General features: G+C 36.9%; 1 protein-coding gene across 2 annotated transcripts in view; it reads right to left on the reverse strand.

Annotated features, from left to right (window-relative positions):
- Nucleotides 1–17,581, reverse strand: part of LOC311086043 (NACHT, LRR and PYD domains-containing protein 3-like) — a 64,379-nt gene that overhangs the window by 11,965 nt on the left and 34,833 nt on the right. For both annotated transcript variants that reach the window (XM_084118702.1, XM_084118701.1), the window contains exons 6-8: nt 13,303–13,473; nt 6,260–6,433; nt 3,699–3,872 (exon numbers count right to left, since the gene is read on the reverse strand). In XM_084118702.1, coding sequence (XP_083974828.1) covers nt 3,699–3,872; nt 6,260–6,433; nt 13,303–13,473 — 519 coding nt within the window. The remainder of the gene's footprint in view (nt 1–3,698; nt 3,873–6,259; nt 6,434–13,302; nt 13,474–17,581) is intronic.

A 17,581-nucleotide genomic window follows, 5' to 3' on the forward strand; every position in this document is an offset into this window, starting at 1 on the left:
ATCAATCTGATGCATTTTGAAATGCATTTTTTTTTGCAAACCTTGGGAGAGCTGGAGAAACTTAACTTCAGCCATGAGTCAAAAATATTATGGCCTCCTTACTTAGTATTATGCAAGCCATTTCATGCCAGCCTGTCACTGGGTCTAACAGTATATGAGGCACAATGTGGTAAGGGCACCACAAATGGCTTAATGCAAAACCCCCACAAGATATGGTGGACATGCTGTAACTCGTCTAATTGACAGCCAATACAATGTTATGTAATTCAGATTTGAATACATTTTATTGGCAAAGATAACCTAAAACACACAATACAGTGGTCTCCAGGGGCCTTATTTATAAACGTTGCGTAAGCACAAAAGGCGGCGTACGCCGCTCTCTACGCAATAATTGGTATTTATAAAAAGCAAACTTGGCGGGAAAAAGTGCGGAATGTGCCTTCACGCAAGCTCCCACCCAGGCGTACGCACAAAAACGGGTGAAATGAGAAATGGCGACACCGTCGGCAGATGCAAGAAACACGTGAAAGTGTGTGAAACTGTAGACCGTTGTGTAAAAGAAATGGCAATACTGTCTCTCATAAATAACATGAAGACTTCACAAAGCAAGCCTTACAATTAACAGCCTACACGAACACCCGTTTGATTTATCTGCAGTGTAAAACAAACAAAATCAAACGAAGATTACAACAGAAATGCAAATTAACACATTTGCAAAAAGAAAAGTGAAATATGTTCTGCAATAATATTGGCATGTTATGCAATTCATCCTCATAACACATCTGTAGCTTGTCAGATGCAATCAAATTGCTGGTAATAAAATGCCATGATGCCGTCACAATGCGTAATGACGTGAGTGAAGTTACGTTTCTTGGTTTTCCTCTCTGTATTTGTCATGATTTCGCAATTGATGAATATTAACTTGTGGGCGTTTCACGGACTATTTATGGGCAAATATGGGCGTGACATGAAGCCGCAAAAGCTGCGCTACATTTAGAATTGATTGTGATTTATTAAGGGAAAACTGCGTAGGATGTGCGTGCGCACGGTTTTATAAATCCGAATATTTCTGTGCGTACGCACGTCCTATGCTTCATCCGTACGCCACTTATGACGCAAATCCTACGCAAAGTTTTATAAATGAGGCCCCAGCACAGTGGCGGAGCCAGAAATTTTTTAAAGGGGTGGCACTACCCAGAGTGGGGTGGCAACTTGAGGCGGCAGGGGGTGAGGTTGGTTCTTGACCACTTTTAATAAGCCAAACCAAATTTTTAAATAACTGTCAACTACATGTTTTGGGCTTGGTCCACTGTTTTGGAAGCACAGCTCTATAAAATCTTATATAGTCCTGGCCTACATCTCTACACTGCAAGTCTGAAGGGCATCTAAACTGTTCATATTGATACAATAATAAATAATATGTCCTACTTCTCATGTAGTCTCATTAGCATATTGTAGCTGTACTGGACAGCAACAAATTGCAGCTACATCATCCTCTATTGATGAGGTTTGCCAAATCGGGTTACACAAAGAGCAAGTCGAAGAGCCCATATACTGTAGAAGAGCAAGTTTTTCACAGTCTGTCACTCCAGTTCAACCCCAAACTAAGTAATATGATACTGTCACTGTTAGGGATGGGTATCATTAAGTATTTATCAATACTACTCCTCTTATCGATACTCCTTATCGATCCGGTACTTTAATGGTACTTTAAAAGGAAAACAAAAAAAAAAGTTAGATAGAGACTACTGTATATAGGCAATGTAGCCTAGGCCTATATTTATTTTTTATTACACTTTTTATTACACATTTACTCTACATTTGGACCTAATTTATTTCCAATTTGTGCAAACACTTAATATATGGGAGGTAAAATACAAGTATATACCAAAATGTGAAGTTAGGTGGTGCACGTCAGGGTACGCCGAAGGGTACGCGCGCTACACACAGCCTACGACGTAGCTACGGCGTAAGTTCGACGCAGAAGTATAAATTGGGCTTTACACCGCATGTCTTTCCCGTGCACACCTGTCTCACCACGCGCACGGCTGCAGAAAGGAGGCACGTAGCGGAGCGAGGATGGTCCGACATCGTGCTCTCGTGCGGGGTACCTGGGATGGACAGATCCGATGCAGCGAATGAATTCATGAGAGCAACAGAGCCTTTTAGTGCTTATTTTAGCGCCGGTGATAAGCGCGGCAACGCAGCGACCCCGTTCACCCGACTTTACTCCATAGAATAAGCATATAAACTCTACACTCACTGTGGATCAGTCGTAGAACTTGCTGCTCTTCGCCTCTTTATCCGATGACTTGTCTGGTCGATCATTTTGCAAAACTTCTTTTGCATAATCCACAACAACAGGCCTGTCTTCCACCTGCCCTGCGCCATCGATCGCCGCTTCTTTTAGATGTTTAAAGTTGTAAATAAGCCATTAACACTAGCTACAGCATCCGCGTAGTCATTGTTTTGGTTTCCGAGAGAAGCACGTTAGAGCGAGGCTGCGTGTGAGATGCATTCAAGGACCATAAGAAGTGCGGGAAAGGCAAGTTTTTTTTTCACAAATGTGCGGAAAATCGGGACAAATATATAACAGTCAAGTTCTCCAGTGGGTGGCAATAGTGGTGACAGGTAGGTTGAAGGGGACCGGTGTGTTATTCAAGTCATTCAAGCCTCCGACTGTAATTTGCAGCCTGATAAATAAATTTTGCCTGCGCCGGAGGCCGGACCTGCCCTCAAGCCGGAAATCCGCCCCCCCGCCGGAATACTATAATAAGCTATAAATAAGCAGGTAGGCCTATATAAGCTGAAATATTGAAATACTGAAACAGTTTAGAGAATTAAGATTAACAAATTTAACAGCAGCAGTTCATATTAAAATTATCATTATATTTTTGTTTTCAAAGTTGAATACAAGTTTATTAAGTGTATTATAACATATTTGTTAGTTTAGATTGTGAGGCCATGTTTTTGATATTTTATCTCAAGACCTTTTGAATTTATAGCTGGAACAAAACAAAATAGAGTTTAACCCCTGACTATTTCAATGTACAGTTGAGTTTATGCATTTACCATGCAAAATTGGTGAAAAAAAGATTTAGTACTGCCCTGATGAAGCCATTTATAAACATGTATCTGCCTGTATTCCACAATACAAAATAATATCTTTATTTTACACAAATTATCCTGTTAAAAAGTACATACTCATGGTTCTTTATATAAAGTTTTTTTTCTCCCTGAGCATCAGTGACTGTTTGCAGCCTTTTGTGAGCTGAGCATGAGTCTGTGGCTTATTATGTTTAGTGTTTGGTGTAAACGCGCCCCAGAACATGTTTACATTTGTCCACATCAAGAGGCTTCTGTATCTAGATAACTGTTCGGATGTCTTTTCTCTGTGCAATAATTAAACTGAGTCTGGAAAAAAAATTGCAGCTTCAAAGCAAACCTTCATGTGGAATGGTAGGGTTTCTTTAAAAAAAACTTCTGCAATCCCGGGCCTTAGCGTTTCAGGTATTTTTCTGGTAACAAGCAGGTCAGAACTTATTGCAATCACAAATATATTTAAATGTGTCTATTCAGTGCTCTGATACACAATTCATCTCTCTAAAAATAAAATATTTAATATGTCAGTATTACATGCAACGTTTATATAATCCATGTATAATTTACACAGAACAGTAAAATACCCCCCTAATTACCTCAGTATGTTGAGTTGACAGTTTTGAGTCTGGAATGCATCACACAGCAGCTTCACTCCTGAATCCTGCAATTCATTGTTACTCAGATCCAGATCTCTGAGGAAGGAGTTTGATGATTGTAGAAGTGAAGCCACAATTTCACAGCACTGATCAGTGAGATTACAGCCAGCCAATCTAAATACAGTAAAAATTAAAAATAATTAATTACATACACTATATCGTCGCTGTCCGATGAAAACCGCGTATGTCCATTTTGCCGATTTTTAGATTTTTCGACGGATAGAATGTCCAGGTTCATTTCCGTATACAGTATGCTTCACATATCTAAATGACCAATGAAAAGTTGTGAAATCATGTCATCTGATTTTCACGTATATCCATTTGGTGTCAAAGCTGTCAATCACACCGCGTATCTCCCGCCCTGTGGAGGCATCTCGCCGGTCTAAGCGTCTCTGGAAGCTCAGCATTGGATAGCCGAATAACTCTGTGAGGTAAACTAAAGTATCAGCAAACGTTTGTTTTTGACAACTGTTCAAGTTTATTATATATTCGCAATATATTCACAACTGTTATTTACTGGTAAATGGTTTAGACGAAGTAATTGTCACTGTTTATTGTGGAGATGTTAACGCACGGGTCTGTTAACTTAAGCAATACTTTTAAGGTAGTCTAATATTTTTCTGACTAATAAATTACTGAAACAGTAAAGGGTAGATTTAAATAAAGAATAACGAATTTTAAATAAAGAAAAACAAAATTTAAATAAAGAAAAAAATAAAATTAAAAAAAAAGAAATTTAAATAAAGAAAAAACGAAAATTAAATAAAGAAAAAAACGGAATTTAAATAAAGAAAAACGAAATTAAGTTAAATTAAAAACAAGATTAATTTAGATTGATAACGGGTAAAAAGGCTAATAGCCTACATGTTGGGTCCGTGTACTTTTTCGTTCATTCATTATTCTATTTCGGAATGAAAGATGAAATGTAAAAAAAAGGGTGCAGCTTGTTTTTTTGTTTAAAAGAAAAAAAACAGAAATGTTTTTTTTTTTTGTACATAGCATAGCCTACTTTGTTATGATATTAGTATCATAATGATTAATAAATGCACACACAATTATCCGTGAACTTGATTTGAAGCCTTTCAACTTGTGTGTGCAAAATTCAGAATTAAATGAATGTGCAGCAATTTGTACAAATAGAGTCTGTAGGTCTACTATACTGTTGAAAGTATGAAAAGTGAACAGCACGAGTAATAGGATGCACAATTTGAGACGAGTCAGACATGATTTTGACCACTTGTTTTGTTTTGTAGAAAGCCTTTCTTTAATGTGAATTTCGTTTAGTATAAACCTTAATTTTAATACATTTTTCATCAACCAATTGCCTGGAGTGGATTTAATAAATAAGAAGCAAATATATAGCAGACAAGATAATCATGGAGGCGCCCCCGCGGTCACTTGCATTGCACGTTAACTGGAGGGCATCTCATCCTAACTTAACGAAACTCAGTGTATGCCTCACACAGACATGAGAAAGACATCAAATACACAAAGCTTGAAAAGTCTTTAAACGAAATAATTCTAAACGAAAAGAAAAAGGCTACTCTCTGATTATGTATGATTATATGATCATATAGCCTAGCCTATTTTGTGAATTGTTCATTCCCGGTTGGAACACATTTTGCTGCCCTTACAAAAGTGCCGCTCTCAATTGCCTAGTTCGCCTATATGGACGCGCCGGCCCTGGAGTCAGCAATGAGTGTATTGATTCATTGTCCCTTCATAGTTTGCAAGAGACATTTAATAAACTGAGCGTATTTAATAAACTGAGACGTAGGCTATTTAATAAACGGAGCGTAGCCTATTCATCTGTCAATATGAAACACGACTTGGCCATTCTATTTAATGATCGGAAGAACGCGTATCGACCACCGTTACTATAAAATATGCACGCATGTCCATTTAAACTCGATTTTGGTCAAATGTGGATTATATCATTACACTTGCAAGATTATGGTTACATTTAAAGATGCCGTACCAAGTATGACAACGCTACGTTCACTGCTTTTGAAATTACGGTGTTTTTTTCACTTCCTGAAAAGTAACCGTTTTGGACATACGTGAGTTTCATCGGGCAGCGACGATATATAGATAGAAACTGATGTTTGAGAGCACTGTGTGCTTTGTCTCATGTTTCTGATAAGGTGTCTGCATAGAACATGAATGTAAATATTTATAAATATTTAAGTTATCTGAAAGTAACGATGACAACATCATATAAAGAGTAACTGAAAATAAATAATTAATCAATGGCCACATTATCATCAAGTTTTTTTTCATACTATTTTCTTGCAATAGCTCTTGACTATAAAATATTTATGAATCCGAGAAATCAATTACAGGTGAAAGAAATCTTGCACTGTATGCTGTACATGCAAAATCACATGAAAGAAGACTATCTTCTAGCTGTATTTATAATACTGGAATATATATAGAGAGTACATTTATTAATAGACACATCACACATTATTATTTAAAAAAATCAATGTGTAAAGTCAAACCTCAGTATGTTGAGTTGACAGTTTGAAATTTTCAGTCCAGCAGAGAGCAGCTTCACTCCTGAATCATGCAGTTTATTGTCACTCAGGTCCAGCTCTCTCAGCGGGGAGTTTAATGATTGTAGAGCTGAAGCCACAGTTTCACAGTGCTGATCAGCGAGATTACAGCCAACCAACCTAATATGGGAAAAATAAATAAGTACACACTTTATAGATAGACGTTGATGTTTGAGAGCACAGTGTGCATCGTTTCATGTGTCTGATAAGGTGTCTGCATAGAACATGAATGTAAATATTTACATCAAAAGTTATCTGAAAGTAATAGACAACATCTTATATAGAGTAGCTTAATATAAATAATTAACTGGTTAGTTAGTTATCTGAATGTAAAGATGACAACATCATATATACTGTAGAGCAGTGGTCGGGAACCTATGGCTCGCGAGCCACATCTGGCTCTTTGGCAAAAATCGTGTGGCTCGAGAGGTCTCTCACCCTTTACCAACAAACCATCGATGAAACAATTAAAACACATCAACAGAGATCGGCTCTCTGCAGAAAAAGCAGCCAATTACAATTCCCTTGTTGTAGTACAGCCTATTGAAGTTAATGAAAAGTTTATGATAATAATAATATTAAAGTGTACCGGCAAAAGTGCGTGTTCAGTGCTGTTCGCGAGAGTCACAAGTCACCACAGCAATCAACTAACCGCTTACGTTTCTGTGGTAACCTACAGGTCCTGCACTGGATTCGAGCTGGCGAAAACCATTCTAGAACAGCAGCGAAAATGTAAAAGTAGGCTTTATAAACTTTAATATATCAATTTATTGAAACGGGTGCTTTGCTGTGCAAAGTGACATTTCACCCGTTGGTAGGCTACTTTCACTTTTGCGCAGAGACCCTTTATGTCCTGTGTAGTATTTTTGATAATCCGCGCAGATTTCAGTTGACGATTCTGTTTAAAGTTATTAATAACAAAACATGAATGAATGAGAAAGAAAAGAGCAGGATGTGCTTTATATTGAAAATAAACATTAAAAGCACGATAAGTCGCGAAAGAGAACTGAATTCTACTGACAGGATGCTGTGCACGCGCTCCGAGCGCAGCACGGACAAGCATAGTAGCCTTTGTCTTCGGTAACGTTGCGTGCCTAAGCGGCCAAATAAACACAGAAATATATCAAAATGCCAAGTCGAGTATTCAAGTAAACACAGCAGATAGTACTGTGTGCATTCACTCTCACACACACGCACACAAAAGAGCTTATATGTTCATCACTTGGTAACTCAACTTCACAGTGAAAGCCCTGCACAAATAATTCCATATTGCAACTTATTGTATGCTGAATATTTGTTTGTTTTTAGTTGTCTCTGGACCTAATAATTACTACTGTTGAATTTTTTATTGAAAAAAGCACGTCTTTATGTATATATATATACACACACACATATACACACACATGCAGATGGTGCCCAACCAGAATGAGACTTTTACCGCCGCCGTTCCCGCGGCGGCAAAATTGGGATGTGTATTTGCTGCCTTTTACCGCTGAGTGGCGCTGTAATCACAGACTTTGAAAAGTGTCAGTTTATTCTCTTTATGACGTAATCTGCCGCGGCAGTAATCTGATCTGAGGTCACAGATAAATTCAAGATAAATATTGTGGTTAAACGAATTCAGATTCATTCAATTTAAACAAAGTAGGCACACGTTACAATTGTGTGCCCAGTTTTTCTATAATTTAGAAAGGCTATGTCAATGGGTTACTTGTCATTTAGCCTACTTCGTGTTATTTTAATGTGTTTGTAGATTTATTAACTGAAACATAACAGTGAAATAAAGTAACATAATTTACCGTAAAATTAAAACATTTTCAGGACTACTAACCGATGTTAGTCGGTTTAAGCATTCTTTGTTATATTCAGAATTAAATAGGCTTACATGTTGTTATGATTATCAATTGAATTCTTTAATAAATAATCAACCACAATGCCTATTACTGCCGCAGCAAAAATAAACCAGTCGAATTTCAAAGTCGTTTGCGAAATGGCTATACCGGGTGCCGCAAGTGACAGGGCAAAACAGCAGCAACGGCGGCATTTTAAAAGGTAAGTTTCCTATCTGTTTATTAAAAAAAAAAAAAAAAAAAAAAAACTTTTTTCATTATTTGAACAAAAATGAGACTGATTGAATATGTAAAAATATAAACAAACAAAGCAGAGAATAAAACAAACTTTTAGGGAAAAAATATAGGCCTATTATGCTACAACAGAATTGGTTAACATTAACGAAAGAAAAATATGTAAAAATAAATTTCAAACAAAATAAAACAAAACAAATTCGTGGCCGAGTGGTAGGCTATAACTTACGTTTCAATAATTCAAAATTAATTAATAATAATAATAATAATAATAATAATAAATAATAATTCAAAAGTTAAAATCCCGAACAAACATGGGCTACTTTTTTATTATTAATGCAGAGAGATTTGATAGTTCTAAAATATTGCCACACCATATTGTTTTTTTTCTCCTATAGCCTATATTAAATATTTTATATTTATAAAATAAAATTACCATTCATTTCCATTTTACATTAGGGACAATTTTTATCCAACAGAATGGCTGAATTAACATCTGCATAATAATAATAATAATAATAAATAAATAAACAGCACAAGGTCTTGTAAAAACACTTTTTTTTTTAGTAAAATAGTAGACCTAGGCTATTTAGACGATAGCTCTGTGGTCAATGCATTAACAATAGCCTCTCGGAGCGCCAAACGATCTGAGATCGAATCTCATTGTAGCCGACAGTGTTTATGTTTTTCAGTTCTTGATGCTTAAATGCATCTGTTTATTAAAGTCAATCATCTTGTTTAATTATCAATTGTACATTACAACATAAATTTGCTACATTCCAGTTGAGCCGCTGCAAAGACGACACATCTGATGAAGGAAGACTGTCAGCCGATTGCACCAGAAAATGAAGATGATGAAGCTCGTCTTTAATTTGCTAAATTATTTTTTGTGTGTGTGTGAATCATTCATGAGATTGAGATGACTGACAGTGATACCCGGCCATAGCAACGGAAGACATTTTTCAAAACAGATCGAACAAATCAGAAAAATACTTTCAATACAGTATTGCTTTCAATTAAAAAATAAACAATGAAAATGTAAAAGAAAAAGAAAAAGAAAATTAATTAAGTTTGAAAACCCATCGCACATTTCAAGGTATGAATAAAGTGTCGGGACAGTTTATTTATTTAAACAGGGTTGCATCGATTCGATAGAGTTTATTCCCTTTGTGATGCAAAATAAGAAACACAGAATCTTATGCTTGCAACATTTTAATTTCTATTGTCAAAGAAATTGCAGCTAAATTAAAAAATGAAAACGGTACAAAACGAAAAAAGTTCCAAGCAACATAAATTAAGAACAGGCGTTTTTCTTTGCCTCTCTCGCGCTGGATCTTTTTTTAGTAAGTTTGGTCTCCCTCACTGCGCGTGCCGGGTCTTTCTCGAAATTAAGCATTTCAGCATAAAAAAACACCATACAGCTGATAATACTGTATATGTCGCTGTGTGTCATCCACACAAATCACGAAAGAAAAAACTAACAAATAGCTTTTGTTCCTTCCAAGATACAACATGCCTTGCTGAATTCACCTTACAATAAAACGAGGTGGTTCGCGAATTAAAGAGCTCTGTATCTGCTAAATTGAAATTGTGTGTAGAAAACCTTTAAATACAATCAATAAAACTACAATATATAATTTAATAAGATATAGGGCCTACTGTACATAGGCTATGGACTTTCGGAGATTTTGAGATTAATCCTTAAAAGAAATTTGCCTTTGCCTGCTCATCAGGCTGGCTCCGACACTCTCCCTATGAAAGACGGAACATTAACACCTCTGTCCTGCACCCCCACGATAAAGCAACTATTGCCTTCTCCAAACCCCCCACAGGCTAGCTGAGTTTGCAAAACAAAACAAAGAGTTTGCCACTCGTCGTGGTGTGCCAAAACACTTCATTATAAACTTCAATATTTCATTTAAAACAATCTCAAAACGCTTTGTGACACTTTGAAAAGCCGTGGATGCATTACTGCCACTGGAACCATGAACGCAACAGAATACTGGTTCTGATTTTATTGTTTGTCGTTTAAACGTCATATATATATATATATATATATATATATATATATATATATATTTTTTTTTTTTTTTTTTTTTACAGAACTGCTTTTGAAATTACGATTGGAATTATTATAGGCTACAGAAGTAAAGTCATTGTATAATATTTGTTCCTTAGTGTAAAATGGAAATGCGTGGTGATTTTATTTTGTAAATAGGCTATAAGCAAAAAACTATGTTTTAGAACTAGACAAATCTCTCTGCATCAACAATAGACTATAAAATGCATTAATAGGCTAATATAAAAATACCAGTAGTCCAAGTTAGTTCGGGATTCGAACCCGTGTCATCTAAATGATCGTAACGTAAGTTCAACCACTCGGCCACGATTCACTCATTGCTTTATGGCCTAACGTTCCAGTGTGTGTTCGCTCACACGAGCGAGAAGCGCTCTTCATTCAAATGAACGCGCCGCCGCGTTTGTCGAACACTAATTCAACATGCCAGAATAAAACCTGGCTTTGGAACAATGCATAGCGCCACTCGTCGTGGTGTGCCAAAAAAATTACAATAATTTAGTTTAATTTATTTCAGTGTTAATGTTTGAGTTAAAAAAAAATCCTCTACAAATTAAATTAAGACAAAGTCGGCTATAAGAGTCCTTTACGTAAAAAAGCAAAGGGCTTACAGTCTTAACATTTAGGCTACTTTGCTTAAATTCGAAACATTTATTTTCAGTAGGGCCTAATAAATTTGTAGGGATGTAATTTCAGTATGCTTTACCAACGCTATGTATTCAATTAAAGTTCCAAGAGGTCTGACTCTGGTCTCTATATTTCCTTCCCAGTTGACACTAATATGCAAGTGCACAGCAAAAATCACAACTTGTGCTTGCTGCGAAGTTATTTAAGGTGTCTCAACTGTACACAGTCTACCCTACAGTGTGAATTCGTTATAAGGTTTCATTTAATTAAATTAATGTGCAGCAATTTGTACAAATAGAGTCTATAAGCCTACTATAATGTTGTAGCCATTACATAATCTCATTTAGTATCATATTTGTTAAAATATTATAATGTTATTTTCTTTCATCTATGTTGAATATGAAAAGTGAACAGCACGATGCATTATATCGAGAGATGGATATGGAGTGGGTCAGACATGATTTTGACCACTTCATTAAGTTTTGTTTAGTAGAAAACCTTTCTTTAAAGTGAATTTCGTTTTCTATAAATTGTATCTTAATTTTAATCAAATTTTCATCAACCAATTGTCTGTATTTAATAGGTAAGAGAAGCAACTATAACAGACACTAATGATGGAGGCGCCCGCGCGGTCACTTGCATTGCACGGCAGCTGGAGCGCATCTCATCCTCCAACTTAACGAAACTCAGCGTATGCCTCACACAGACATGATAAATACATCAAATACACAAAGCTTGAAATGTCTTCAAACGAAATAATTCAAAACGAAAAGAAAAAGGCTACTCTCTGTTTATGTCTTTATGTGCATTTCTCTCTAGGTGCGTTCACTACAAATATGGCGATCGTCAACTTCATCTTTGCAGTCGACACTGTCAGAAAACACTAGTTTATTGATACAAATCAATGCACGCATCACCGGATTTACAAATACACATCTTGCCTGTTGCACGCACACATAGATTATGTCGAAAAAACGAAATATTATGTTGAAATAACATTATTATTATTAATAATACATTTTTTTTTGAATATTTGATTAAATGCTGATTGTTGCGCTTGTTTAATTTAATAAAATTAAAACTTTAATTGTGATAATTAAAATAATTGAAAATTAAATAGGCCTATTTAGTGGCCAAGTTTTGCTATATTTTATAGGCTATGAAATGCCTATTGCCTATATTAAGTAGGTCATATTAAGACAAGGCATATATTAAGTTATTTTAGCTGTTATGAGAAAAATGAATCTAACGAAATCTAAAATCTAAATCTAATAAATCTAAAAAAAATTCTAACGCCCATTCAACATGCCAGAATAAAAACTGATTTTTGAACAATGCGACTGGTTTTGAAATCACTATAAATTACTATGCAATTGTATCGCTCACGAGAGCTCTTCATTTAGAATAGAATAGTAAAAATATTAAGCGTCATTGCTCCTAATATCGTCTCTATTTTTAACTTTTGATTCTATTTTTTCAGTTCTAAAATTGATTATATCTTTGGTTCTATTCTGTTGTAGCCTAATAGGCCTATCTATATATATGAAAAATATGCCTATTAGGCTTAGGGTTTTATATTTAACCCACTTACATTTTAAAATACGGCAATTGCTGCTGTTTTGCACAATGTCCCTTTGCGCCACCTGGCGGTCATTTCGGGAACGACTTTGAAATGCGGCTGGTTTATTTTTGCCGCGGTGATTTCGCCGCGGCGGTAATAGGCATTCTGGTTGTCCACCTACTGTACATATATATATACACACACATTATATATATATATATATATATATATATATATATATATATATATATATATATATATATATATATATATATATATATATATATTAAACATTTTTTTCTACTGTGGCTCTTTTGGAAAAATGCTTTATCCAAAAATGAAAAAATGGCTCTTTAGTCAAAAAAGGTTCCCGCCCCCTGCTGTAGAGTAACTGAAAATAAATAATCAATGGCCACATTATCATCATGTGTTTTTCATCCTTTTTTCTTGCAATAGCTCTTGACTATAAAAGATTTATGAATCCGAGAAATCAATTACAGGTGAAAGAAATCTTGCACTGTATGCTGTACATGCAAAAACACATGAAATAATATTCTATATTCTCTGGAATAGAGTACATTTATTAAAAGAGTACATCACACATTATTGTTTTTAAAAAAAATCAATGTTTAAGTCAAACCTCAGTATGTTGAGTTGACAGTTTGGACTCTTCAGTCCAGCACATAGCAGCTTCAGTCCTGAATGTAGGTCATTGTTACTCAAGTCCATCTCTCTCAGCGGGGAGTTTGATGATTGTAGAGCTGAAGCCAAAATTTCACAGTGCTGAACAGTGAGTTTACAGTCTGCCAATCTGAAAACAGAGAGGACTTAGGTGAAAAGGTATGTTATTGAGCAGGTGTCTCCAAAAGATTGCAAGACTTAAGACTTCCCTCTCTAGCCGACCTTACATAAAACAAAATAAGGTTGAAATGGCCGTGTCCTTGTAAGCACATCTTAAATGACTTAAAAAAAGTCTTAAATTAACGTAAAGAGTTGGGAGAACAATGGATGCATGTCAGATCTGCATCATGTACATCAGGTCTTTAACGTGACAACCATCTAATATACCTGCTGCAGTCTGTGCCCTTAATGTTAATGTAAAAAACAAAATAAAAATCACTCACTGCACTAGACTGAATAGCTTTTTTAGCATTAATAAGGAGTAATCTATATTTAATTTATACAGTGAAAGACCATGCAGTGTTATTTTATTTTTGATTATTCAATATTCTCTACCTGAATAGGACTGTTACTGTTAGACTCAAATGAGAAAGAAAAGTAGGGCAAGACTTGGTTTCGTTCATCAGGGATTGATTGGATTAGACTGTTGTCATTAACCTATTGCTGTGATCCTTTCACATGTGACAGGTTGCTGGAGGGGAAGGACTGAAACTCATCTGGCTATTAGACATACTTATTGTTTCGCTACTAAACTGGTGTTCACGCCATCAGAGAAGAGATTAATTTCAAAGGGGAAGGGAAACGCATGAATAAAAAAACACATGAATAAAAAAACACATGAATAAAAAAAATGGTGTGCTACTTGCATGGCTACTTTAAACCGTCTAAAAACAAAAGCAATAAACAATGTTAAAAAACTAACAATAGCCAATAGCCAAGTAGGTAGGTTTTTTGCGTTTTGTTATAAAAAAAAATGTTTAACGCTATTTAAAACACGCAGTGTATTCTTTCAGCTGCATTTCCTTTCCCTGCTCTCTCTCCGTCTCTGTCACTCGCACATCTCTCTCACGCACAGCCCCTCCCCTCCATGCACACAACATGCGTCTGTCTCCATGAAAATGAGATCATCCCTGGAAGCATGGCCTATTTGGTCAGGGTTTTTCCTGCACTGAAAAATGTTTGGTGACTGCCAAAGCCTTATTTGATCAGTGAGTGATGTAGATAACGGCTGCGCTTGCAACAGGGAGCACATTACTGAAAGAACGAGCAGAGAGAGAGCCCCGGTCGCGCGCGTGCGTATATTAATCAAAATCAATTGAGAATTGACACGATGGTAAAAGATCAGAAGACCAAAGTTTTAAGTGGAGCATTCGGATATTTTTTTTTCTGAATTACCGTTGGATGTGAATTGTGCTAAAAAAAATTTAAAAAACAACGTTCCGCCCATTCAGGAGTCAGCTGACATAAAAAAAAAAAAACTTTCAATAAACAAAACAAAACCTATCCAATGATGAAATGTTTTCTGTGTTGACATAAATCTTGTGCGATGGCCTAACTGCCGGGATAATCACACAACGCGTGCCGTGGTCCGCTAATGACAAGTCCGATTCGCAAACTAATGACTCATTTGAAACGATTCTATGTAATGAATGGTTAAAACAACTGATCTGTCCAACACTGAATCGGTATATACTGTAACAAATCAGTAACACTTTACAATAAGGTTCCCTTTATTAAAATCTAGTTAACTACATCATTTAACATTTAATAAACTGCACTTCTACAGCATTTATTAATCTGTATTAATGTTCATTTCACCATTTACTAGTAGCCTACATTATTTAAATCAAAAGTTGTATTTGTTAACATTAGTTAGCCTAATGTGCCGAAACATAATAAAAATACAGCTGTTCATTGTTTGTTCAACTAAGATTAACAATGATGAATAAATACAGTAAAAAATGTATTGCTCATGGTTCATGTTAGTCTAATACATTAACTAATGTAAACAAATCAAACCACATTAACACCTCTTAAATTGTGAATGTAAGTGTGCTTACCCCATTTATTTAGTAAGATTGGTTGGCAAGATTTAACCCTAATAAACTACTGTATTTTCAGGTTATCTATATGACAATGTGTAGAACAATTACCAAAATAATATTTTAGTTTAGACTGTTTGCGGTAATGGACAGGAGGAAACCTTAATTCGGTGTCTGGAAAGCGCCGCATCCCGGTCCGGAACTAAACCAGTGCCTAGCCAGAGACCCACTGACGGTGAGAGGAGACAGCATGAGCCCACCGCGATGTTGGAGCCCACGTTAGGTGGAGCGATCGAGCCTGATATCACACCGGAGCCTGAGGGGAGCCCATCAAATGAGGTGTGTGAGCCAGCCATCCCATCCTGTGCCGAGGGAGTATGTGTGGAAGTTGAGGGTTTGGTTAGGCACCCCCCCACCCCCCACCCCCACCCTCCCATCACTGAGAGTGAGTTTCTGGACTATAATTTAGAGTTAACCCTTCATCTGTTTGATTATTTTATATTGGATTCACTGGTCCCACCCAGCCTCCCTCTTCCACCTCTTCTTCTAAATGTCCTTGTCAGTTCATCATCTCAGCCTTCTACCCAGACCTCAGCCACGTCTGCTGCCCTGTCCGAGTTGTCTCCCACCTAGGGCTGGGCGATATGGAGCAAAAAATATATCTCGATATATTTTGCTATATCTCGATATACGATATATATCTCGATATCTTTACAGGAAAAATAACCCCCCAAAAACTACTGCAAAAACAAATATGCCAAATACCACAAAGTCTTTTTTTATTGAAGTGCAAATAGGTAGGCTGTTCATGTAGGAATAAAGTGCTTCTGCGACATTTAAAAAAAAAAAAAATCCCTGTATACAAAAATAATAATTTAACTTTAAAATAAAGGAAGAAATAATACATATTGCACTATTTTTAATAAACCTGTATAGAAATATCATTACTAATTTTGGCAAATAAATAAAAAAAATGCCATATATCCCCCAAAAACTGCACAACTGTAGAGTAAAACATTAATTTAAAAAAAAAGTGATAAAAATGCATCTAAAAATTGACATGATTGTTACAAAATCACACTGTCTGGGGCCTCTGGGGAACTCAGAACAACTGCTAGCATAAAGTTTAAGGTAAAATAACTGCCATTAAATTACAGTATCTTACTACTATGCAATTAGATGAACTGTTCATTCATTACATCACTTTACCTCTGTCTTTATCCACCTTTATCCTCTTCTCTTCTTTTTGGAAAGTGCTGTAGCAGAATAGGTAACTTAGGCTAATGCTAATTTATAATGTGTCATGTAAATTCGGCCATCCGTCACAATCAGGAAACTTTCACCGTGTCTAGCGCGAGCTGCCAGGCCCGTTTCTGCAGGGGAGCATGTTAAGTGTGAGTGCGCCCTCAAACAAAATAATGCGGCGAGAGGCGACGCTACACAAAAAATTACCAACAACAACTGATCGCGCGCGCGCTGTTTCTGACGCACTTCAAGCACTCGCTGGGCGGGGAAAGATTGATGTGCCTGACCAGTGCCTGACCGGACTCGGGGGACTTGGTTGAATGAGACAACACGCGAGGGGAGGGGGAACAAAAGCAAGGAGGCGGAGGAGGGCGGGGGCGAGCACAGCACAGAGAAGGCAAACAAGCAAATTGGCGAAATCAGAATTAAATATAAACAATATATCGATATATACGATATGTCAAAATCCATATCGAGTTTAAAAAATATCTCGATATATCGTAAATATCGAGATATCGCCCACCCCTACTCCCACCAGTCCCGATATGTCTCCGTTGCCTCCTCTCAGTGACTTGGTTACACCATGGGCCTGCGGTGAGCCACTTCCCCCAGGGCATGGGGATCCTGTGGCTCTGCCTCCAGCCTCAGATCGTGTCATTCAACCTCGACCCGTCGCCTAACTCCTCCACCTGCGCTCCTCCCTTCCTAGATGTCTGCCGTGACCGTTGAGTATTCAGTTTCTGAGCTCCCTCAGACCGTCGACTTCACCAGAGTCGGACATCACGTCACCTTCGCCACGGACCTGCGGGCCATCATATGCCCTCCGGCCCTCCACCCCTACGGCTCCGGCTCGCTCCGCCCTCCCTCGGGCTCCGCCTCCACTCTCGGTCGCTCCAACTCAACCTCAGCCTTTCGGATCTCAGTGTCCACCTCGGGGGTCGTCACTGCGGC

This window comes from Abramis brama, assembly GCF_963993115.1.
Source record: "Abramis brama genome assembly, chromosome: 1".
Lineage (NCBI taxonomy): Eukaryota > Metazoa > Chordata > Actinopteri > Cypriniformes > Leuciscidae > Abramis > Abramis brama.